The sequence below is a fragment of the Lepisosteus platostomus genome, chromosome 14 (genome assembly GCF_059453375.1).
Source record: "Lepisosteus platostomus isolate fLepPlt1 chromosome 14, fLepPlt1.hap1, whole genome shotgun sequence".
Classification (NCBI taxonomy): domain Eukaryota; kingdom Metazoa; phylum Chordata; class Actinopteri; order Semionotiformes; family Lepisosteidae; genus Lepisosteus; species Lepisosteus platostomus.
The window spans coordinates 40,958,279-40,968,508 of NC_142624.1; the positions used below are offsets into that span (position 1 = coordinate 40,958,279).

At 36.9% G+C, this 10,230-nt stretch overlaps 1 protein-coding gene across 1 annotated transcript; it reads left to right on the top strand.

Moving 5' to 3' along the window:
- Window positions 1-3,248: 3,248 nt before the first annotated feature.
- On the top strand, window positions 3,249-6,481 carry LOC148649507 (transcription factor 15). Its single transcript, XM_088606299.1, has 2 exons — window positions 3,249-3,887; window positions 4,508-6,481. The coding sequence occupies exons 1-2, from the start codon at window positions 3,420-3,422 to the stop codon at window positions 4,538-4,540; spliced, it is 501 nt and encodes a 166-aa protein (XP_088462425.1). The 5' UTR covers window positions 3,249-3,419; the 3' UTR covers window positions 4,541-6,481.
- Window positions 6,482-10,230: the final 3,749 nt, after the last annotated feature.

Sequence of the window (10,230 nt, forward strand, 5' to 3'; positions counted from 1 at the left end):
GTGCCTTACCTAAACTAGAATGGTGAAATATTTTAACGTGGAATGACAAAAAAATACAAATAACTAGAATCTACTGATCAATATGAAAAAACAATGATATTCAATTACTTCCCAGTAAAACACCTTCCTTACCATCACAGTTGAAAATAGTCCATACAGAATTTTAAACACCTTTGGGAATATATCACCTTTGTTGCTCATTCATGCCCCAGAATATATATCTTTACAGTCCTGCTAAGATCATGCTAATATATCCATATTGTACAGATTGTGAGCTGTTTGCATACATTTAATGATTGTGCAGTTTGCACCATGAACATAAGAACCACTTTAAAATGTTTTATAAAAAATGACGGTTTAAATGGGAATTAGTGCCACCTTGTGGCTCGAATAATAAAGTTCTACAGTACAAAACTTTTATCTGAAGTACATAAACACCCAGGTATAGGTTGTCGTTTCACATAATAGCAACGGCTCAAATGTGTAATTATGGGAAACCTAAATAGAGTGATGTTTTAATATAATGTCCCAGAATTTCTATGGAATTCTCTTTCTATAGTTTAAAAAGCAAATATTTTATAAGAATTTTATAAATTGTGTATATGTTTAAAACATAAAACATATATCGGTTGAAAATAATATTAACACATTATGTAGTACTTATTGAAAGAAACTGCTTAGAGGCATGCATGACCTCAGAATATTCTATATACAGCTGATTCAGCCTGACAAATATACTGTATATACAAAAATTTAACATCTTCAAAATATGTGCTGTATTTTTGCCCAGAAGTCAGTACATTAGGAATAATATAGAAAACTGAGTTCTTGAATTAGCTGTGTTTTCAAATTTTCTGACCAAAATAGGAAGCTGTAGATCACTACACATGAATATTTCAATTTCTGAGGAAACGTTAAACGGTGTTTGATGTTACAGAAAATGTCTCAATTGGTGAAGGGGACAAAGACCTTGACTGAGCTGTGCTGACCTTTCAGAAGGCCAATGAGATGGTTAGTGATTAGTACAGTATGTGGTGGTGCTATCTGCCAGGGAAAAACCTTATAGACAATGCTAAAACTGCAGGGCACCAAATACATGTCACTGTTTTTTAACATTTGCCCCTTTTTAAAAAATTCCTAAGACTGCAAAATAGGCAGTATCTATGAGCAGTATATAGGGCAACAACTCTGTACAATATACAGTATATATTGTATAAGATGGCATATAAATATTTAAATATACAATAGCAGTATTAGTTTATGAAAATGATATGTAAAGTCACCTGTTATTAGGACTATTGTTTTTTTATTGTTTAATTAAGACAAGACAATTTGCACATTCAGTCTGCAGAATTTTCACTTTTGAAAAACAAATACAAATTTTCCCATTTGCAGGACTCTAAAACGTAGCTGTAATCTAAGTTTAAAGAAGTAACACTATATAAGTGTCATGTATATTCACAGATATTTTTATCAGCTCTAAAGATGGCACAGTCCTGGTAAGCAGCCGTTACCATGGGGACAGTTAGAGGACAAGTTGCACACCTGTACTGCTCACTCATCACGAGAGGAACCGGCTCGCTGTGGGAGGTGACAAGGCTCGAGGAATAAAAATCTCTGTAGAACTATTGCAACTATTGCATTTCTTTTGTTCCTGTAGCAGACTTTACATGACACGTATCATAGCGTTAACCTCAGTGACTTCATCATTCTAAATCAAAATATTAAGATTGCATTTGTGAACAGCTGAAATAGCAGTGAGAACATCTATCAAATCTCCAAAGTAATTAATCCCGAGAACCAAAGTTTCTCCCTCTTCACTTCCCTGCTGCTGTAACTATGTAACATTGAAGACAATGTCAGCAAAATGAAAGCAAAATGCCAGATTTAGGGTTCCTGAAGATATTGTTTGTATTTGTAATATTGCTGCACAGACAGAATGAGAAAAATAACTGTCTGAATAGGTCAGAGAATTTTGCTCTGTCATGCCATAGACTTTAATGGATTTTTTATTTATACTCTTTAAAAGTTTTGCTTTTGGATTTGAAAAATATTTTTACATCTTTTCCTCACTTTCATTCTCGATTTTCTTTTCTTCATGATGTACTGACCAGTAGAGGCCTGAACTCAAGTAAACTTTTGATCCTTCAAGCTGTTGCTTTCCAGTCGGAAGCTATAAGCATTCTATCTTCCAGGGGACTGCTCGCCGTCTTCCTGTGTCCCAGCCCAGTAGGCGTTTCCCTGCTCCCATGAGCCTAGTCCAGCACCTGCAGGAATAAGCCTGTCTACAAGTGCACTTGTAAACATCAGTCATTTTGACTAACAGAAATCGAAAGGGCACTTTTTTTCTTGTACCGTGAACCACATTAGTGCCGTTTAACCCATAGCAGACCATTTCATATGGAAATATTTATTTCATAGGTCATTGTAATTAAATCTGACAGAACATTCATGTTATAGGCTAGGTAATATTTCAGTGAATCTAGAGTATACACAAACCTTTATGACTTCAAAGATGTCAAACCAATGTGACGGTGATTTTAGTTTGAAAAAGATGAGGGAGATATATAGAAGCAATGTAAAATAAAGTAGGATTAGATTACCTTGGGAAAAAGCTCCAAAATGAGTAGTCAAAAAATATTTCACTGGAAAACTAAAATTATCCATATCAGACGCCTAATGGAAAGTAATTATACAGAACTAAAAGACTTAAGTGCTTTTTTCCACAAAAGATGGAAACTAAGGCTTAGTCTTTGAGATATCTGTTAAGATGCAAAGTAATATATAATTATTGCATTTACACAAAAAAATGCACTTATCTTATTTTAAGTAACACACAATATTGTTACTTTATTGATAAATGGGAGAGAAGCAAATATTTAACATTCAGCTTTAAAGAGCAGAAACATTCCTGTGTCATAATGGTCTTACACAAAAAAGATTATCTAACACCTCTAATGTGACTTTTTGGATTCAGGATTTGAGAGAAACAAGTTCTGAGACCAGCATCCCTAAAGAAAGAAGAACAAACTGCCACAGAGGGGAAGGGAAGAGGAGAAACTGCAGCTGGCAGAGCTGTAATTACCTGTCTTTCAGGCAGAGGGCAGAAGGTTTTGTATCTTTCACCCAGCTTCTGCAGAGACCATACTGCACTGAGATATATATAAACCTTGACTCCAAAGACTAGAACAGGTGCTCCACGGCTCCACCTGTCTTTCCTTTTTGAGAGACCACATGGCGGATCCTAAAAGGATCAGTCATTCAAAAAATGGAGCGCTGAACTGCCAAGAGATGGAGTGCACACTGGTCACCGGATCAGTGGCAGCTGGTCCCAGGTGCTATTTTCACTCCACATAAAGTGATGGGAACCCACTGCCTGCCATGGATCACACTCAGTCCCAGCCCAGCCCAGGTACGGAATGAAGTCCACAGGGAGCGAGAGGGCAGGACACCCCGACTGCGGGGCCTCGGACCTGGACGAGCTGGACAGCGGCAGCGAGAGCTCAGACAAGTCCACCAGCGGCTGCAGCCAGCACAACGGCAAGGGCGCCCGGAGGAGGCGGACGAGGCTGGCGGGCGTGAGCAAGCAGCGCCAGGCAGCCAACGCACGCGAGAGAGACAGAACCCACAGCGTTAACACCGCCTTTACAGCACTCCGGACTCTTATACCAACAGAGCCTGCCGACCGCAAGCTATCCAAGATAGAGACCCTGCGGTTGGCTTCAAGTTACATTTCTCATCTGGCAAATATCCTGCTCTTAGGAGAAGACTGCCTAGATGGACAGCCCTGTTTGAAATATCAAACTATCCTTCAAAGCAGCACTCGCTCCAGTAACCCAGCACCTAGGCCAATATGCACTTTCTGTCTCGGCAACCAAAGAAAAATGGTAAGCCTTAAAACCTGTCAGATTAATGCCGTTAATGCTGTGCTTATTAAATGCACAATTTAGCAAAGGCATTACATTGATCTATTCATTGTGTTTATGCACAGGAGCACTTAAGATGCACTAGCTTTAAACAACAGAAAGGGTTGATGTGTATCTCTTTAAATGACTGAGCAGTCAGCTGGGACTGTTTCTACGATTAATAAGAAGGTGGCTTGCAAGAAAAGCACCATGCATTCACCCACAGCATTTTTTAAATACCTGAAGTAGTGCACAGCCTGTGCATTGCCGTATGAAATGCACATGTAATGAACACTATAGTTTAAGACTTTTTAAGTTTCCTTTTGTGTGCTTCGTTAGACCCTAATGGCACTACATTATGACAGAGACCATCTGTTTTATTTGAAACTTTGCAGTATTTTTGTTTTTTTATGTAGAGTACAATGACCCTTGGTAAATGTTTTTTACATATGCATTCTATGTTCCACTTTCAAGCACTACTGATTGTAGATGTGTTGTATGTGTACAGAAAGCCTACATTACTAACAAACACTAACCTGAGCCATGTCCGTGTTGAAGACATACTGTATGGTCTGTAGTAACGTGCAATTTTCTATTCACAGCTCAGAGAAGGGGAAAAGCACTCATCTGTTTGACACAGAAACAGTCAAATGTGAGGGGGAAAGCAGACAGAACTGTACTGAGCATGGAGAAACTGTGTCTGAGATACTTTTGTGCACTGATGTTTACATTTAAGCAATATGTATTCTTGTACAAAAAGACAATGTTTATTTTTTTAATGACAGAGATATGAAACTGCACTTTCCGTTTACAATGTCAGTGTTTTAATGACTGTGTTTTGTAAATGAAACGTGACACTGAATGGGTAACGCAGTGCCTGGCACAGTAACTATTTTAGTACCAGAAATGCTAAACCTCAGCATCCCAGAGTCCTAAAAGAAAGTCCGGTCTCCCCTGCTTGTCACATGATGTAATCAGAGCTGAGGCTCCCAGTGGTTCCTGTCAATAGGATCTGTACAGGCTGCCCTCTCGCCTCGTTCTAAGCCTGTGCCAGCTAGAGACAGGAATCATGGCACCTTGTGGCTTCGAAGCAATATCTTCAGGCTTCCTTTCTGGGTTATATGTTCTCATACCAGGCAGATTCTGAACCAAAGTGAATCAGCAAGCATCAGGGGAAAAAAATCAAAGTGCATGGCTCTAGAAAAACAGGTCAGAATCAGCACCTCAATCTTCAGACATTCTCGCTGAAAAGAAGCCTTTACCATTTCAGATCAATACAAAATGAGGGTAGGGAGAGCACTTAGAACAAACCTAAAGATAAATTTCATATGAACCTTTCTTATTACAACATTTTCTAAATCCCTCACTACTGCGTATGGCAATGAAACAGCATTTTTGTCTTTCCACCTTCACACCCAGGAGTCTGTCACAGAAATACTTGAAAGTAAAAATGACCTGTTGGTTCCTCCTACCTTATAGACTAAAGTTACTCCAGCACTTTAAGAATCTCGACAGTCACTACTGTCACTGAGTGACTGGAAGAACAAAATGTAATGACTGTAAAATGCAGATTTAGATACTGTAAATTGTAGATGGGCAATTTTCTACATTTTTAAATTATGAATTATGAATCAGTAGCCTTCTACAAAACAAAACAAAAATGTATTTTACCAAGATAAAAAAAATGTTTCGGGGGGGTATTTTTAAAAGGGTTTTCTTTAGAGCAAAATGTTATCCCAGGCTTCTATAAGTAGCTTAATAATAAGTTTATTGCAAATATAGTGAGATGCTTTGGGTAAAGCAAAGAGAAACAAATGTGTTTTTATTGCATAATTTGTAATTTGAGTTTGCATTGGAGTAGAAAGCATTGAATGTTGTCCTTATTTAAAAAAAAAAGGAAGTTGCATCATTGGTTATGTGATATTTGTAACTGTGTCTGAGAAATCTTCAAAAACTTACTATCCCTAATAATATCATATAATATCACTTGCTCAAAATGAAAGCATCACTTGTAAATTTGCTTTCATTTTCTGATCAAACAGTTTGTGAAGGAAGTTATTGTTCAATGATAGATCTAAGAAGAAAATTATTTACACACAGAGTACAGGGTTCATTAATGTGGCCTGTACAATTAACTTCATATCGTTCTAAGTTTTGTTTGATTTCATTGTTTAGGAAAAATATTTTCTGATATTTTATGTGAATCAAGATAAACTTTTTTCTCCTTAGATGTACATGTACATGTCTGCATCATTATATACACTATAACTACAGGTACAGTACATGTTATACATTTTATTACTGTTTCATTGGTTGAATAACTCACAAATTTACCTCAGTAAAAAATTCTGAATACATTTAAAATATTCTATTAAAGCACTAATGCAATTTTTACCTCTAACCATTTTTAACTGTTTAGTTTTTGAAAGCATACTTGAATTTCTCCTTCACTCCATAATAGAATACTTTGCACTTAGTAAATAATTGTGCTGCTATAACATGATTATGTGTATTTTTGTACAAAATCTAAGAATTGTATAAGATAATTTTAGTAATAAATTTTGAAACAACAAAAATATGACTTGTTTTTTGTGTGAGACACCCTTATGGCTTCTACACCCAGAGTAACAAAGACACTTCCAAGACTAAATACTGAGGGAGTCTTTCTCTCCTGGTGACACAGCTAGCTCTGAGCAACATGGGTGGGATTAGCACTGTAGATGGCTTTGACGGTCCTGGTATGTGGAGCAAAATGTACTACGAGCAGAGAATAACATTTACAGTCCCTGTAAGCTCTGGGCGTGAGTTTCGTGGGACTCCATAGTAGGAATAGGCTAAAGATAGCCTACATGCCCTCAGAGGGATTCATGTCCAGTGTTTGGCCAGAGCTGGAGAGCTTCTCCACACAAAGCGCAAACAAGCAGCTCACTTGCGTGCAAAAAAAGGTTAAAATAGTGTTAAAGCTTACCGCTAAAACCCTATAATTGCCATTCTTCATAGAGCACTAAATGTTAAATCAACATTAGAAGATAAGTTTTGGGGCCACAAAAACAGGCCCTGGTGAATCCAAAGCTTGAGGTTGTCTGCAATTAATGGCTAAAAACATGGTGACTCCTGTGACCTGGGACATATTACTGCCTACGCAGGAAATCCACACATAAATATAACAATTTTCAGGATTATGTTACCTCATAAAACAAGGCATTTCATTTAATAGAAAATTGTCATTATCAAAGCCCTCATCATATAAATATAAAAAACTAGATAAATACCTTATTAATCCCATGCAGGAAATTGCAAAACTATCACTGATCTGCTAATCTAGTCGCTACCACAGTGGTTTGCAGGAGGAAACAGAGTCATCAGGGTTTTGCACCAGATGAGTTTTAATCACAGGCCATGTGATTTCTGTTTTCTATCTGGGGCATAATTTTCAATTTTAAAATTCCTTTAATCTCTTAGAAGGTAAAATGGGAGTGTAATTGTTATGAATCCTGTACCAGTGTCTGCGTTTCAGAAATGCCCTCATTTAGGTGTTTCCTGAAATGTAACATACTGGACCTCAGCAGGAGAAAAAAAAACTTCAATGGGAGTCTCCGATAAAGTGTCATTCCCAAATGTCTGCTCAGCATAGGTAAATTGATCAACTCTGAAGAGCAGTTTGGTGAGAAATAATGGCAAGCAATTTGAGGAGAGGCAGAGTAGTTTTGTGTTCTGAAGTTGTTTGGAATAGTACCGTTGAAGTCAGGTATTTGACAGGCGACTGAGAAAAGAAACAAGTTTTTAAAAAGATTCTACACAAGCAAGATGGCCCATTAAGTCATCAATTAGCTGTGGAGAGTCAGAGGTCCGAGGGAATGAAACCCAGCAGGGACAGTGAGCAGAACCACTGTGCTGTGGTTCTTCTGCTGGCCTCTAGAGGGGGTCCTGCACCACAACATAATAGAAACGTCAACAACAAGAAAGGAGAACACAGGGAACAAGTACTGTACAAAGGAAATCGTTTCATTAAAGTCTTATATAACTTCAAACTTCTTTAAACTCCACCATATGTACACTGAAACTTTCTAAAGACCAGAAAAAAATAAGAAAACACTGAAAAATAAGGAATAGTACTTTCACAAAATTCACACAAATCACAAAAATACATTTTATTTGTTACTGCAAACTCAAATCGCTCTGAGGTCGCGCGTATGTTGAGTAATATAAGCAATACTGTGGGGGAAAGCCTGAAACCAACAGCAAAACCTGAATTACGCAGGATTACGAACCGGAATTCAAGATTGAAGAAGTCTTCTGTCAGAGAGGTTAATGGATTGGGTCAGTGATCTCCACAGATAGCGCATCACACGAGAAGGCTCTGTCCCCAATTAAAACAATCTGGAGCTGAACCCCTTATAGATGAGCAGGAGACTGACAGTCCACTCTCAATCTCAGTAGGTGTCAGTGCAATTCACACAGGACGAGATTAATGTGTTTTTCATTAGTGCACGGTTCGCCGTGGATTAATATTGTAACCAATATGGAACTGTGGACAAACTGATGTTTATTTAGTACTTCAGAAGATAATCCATTAAGTAAGGTGTTACAATAGAGCAATCAAAATAATGAGGGCACTATTGTAAAATAAAAAAACTAATATAAAGTATTACACGCTTCTCTGACCTATTCTGACATTAGTTTTAGTTTAGTTAAATTTTAGTATTCGTTTATCGTCTTTACTATTGCATTCCAAAGTACCCTTTATGGTCACAAGAGGACGCCAATAAAACGTTCTGTAGTCTGTTTTTTTGTAGTCCTGGTAGAATTTTAATCGTTTATTTATATTCAGTTAAAAAATAATTTACAAAAAATAAGAACACCTTTAAAAAAGTCATGACATATGTTATTTTACATTTAAGAGAGTCAGCTTAAACATCAGATCTGCTTAAACGTCGGTCACAAAACTTTGTGCAGTTCACGAAATTAATCGCTTCGTATTATTAATTTTTAATTTTAATGGATCATATATATATACACTTAAAAGTAAGATTTTTAAAGTACTGAATTTCAAACGCACGTCTTTACACAATATTTGAATCGTTATATTTTATAAATGAATTATCTACAAAAGTATTAAATTATATTCAGTTCTATAATTTATTATTAAAATAAACACTGCCGAGGGTCCTGCAATTAAATTGCTTGTTTGGATTCAGTTGTTTACTCTTATCACTAACAGGAATGTCAGATCCTGAGGGAAATTGCCTGGTGGGAAAGATGTCACTGCTGGGATGTGTATTAAAGTTTTAACTGTTTATTTAGCTAATTATAGACTATACTTTCTAATTTAGAGTATTAAATACGCTTGGGTATAAACGTATTAATTGATCTATTAAGCTAATAATATAGTTTCATCATTTTAAATCTTAAAGGGGAACTGCAACGCTATGTTTATATTTCGAGGTTAGAATTAATCAGCATTGATGAGTGTATTTCAAAACACAATAAAAGTGAAATGTACACAGCAACTTGTTAAACCCCTAATTTACATCACAAAATATATTAAATTTCCAAGTATGTGCAGCACCATGTTCTGTGATTCAGAATAAGGCAACATAACTTCCGGTGACGTGAAGCGGTGTTATTGGATTGTAAACAAGCAGGTTTGTGAATACATCTCTTTTAATCCAATAGAAATAGTGCTCTCGACTTCGACTTTCGGTTTTGCAGAAAAATACTTGTTAACTCTGTATGTAGATCACTGCATGTTGGAAACTTTCTGTAGTTAAATATGTGCTCCAATACCGGTACTCATTCGCTCATAGATCACATTAGTCATTACAGTGACTAGTGAGCAGGAAGGGCCACTTCACGTCGCAATTTGCACGGACTCTCACTCTCAGTGGGTGAGGCCAGCGGTTTGCACCAGTGCTGTACTTTCACAAAATTCACGATTTTGTGCTTAATTCGAAATGTGTAAAATCTTGCAATACAGTCAATTGAGTTACCAAGATTTAATAACAGAGAAATTGGGACTGCAGTTCCTCTTTGAATTTATCACCTTACCCCCAGTTCTTCACAGCTTTAAGGAAAAACAAGTATTCATGGAATGAAATTTGTATAATTCTTTAAGTGATAAAGCTATTATTTATAAGGTCTCAGAATTAAAAAATAAATTACATGGAGAAAACTACAAGAAGACTTGACAAAGTATTCAAAATCCTCCAAGACACAAAATCAACCCTTAGGACTTGTGGGAGTCTTGAACATGGTAAGCAGCCATGTTGTGAATGCTGATACACTGGCATCTGTCAAGACATGACTGGGTGGGCTATTCAGATCT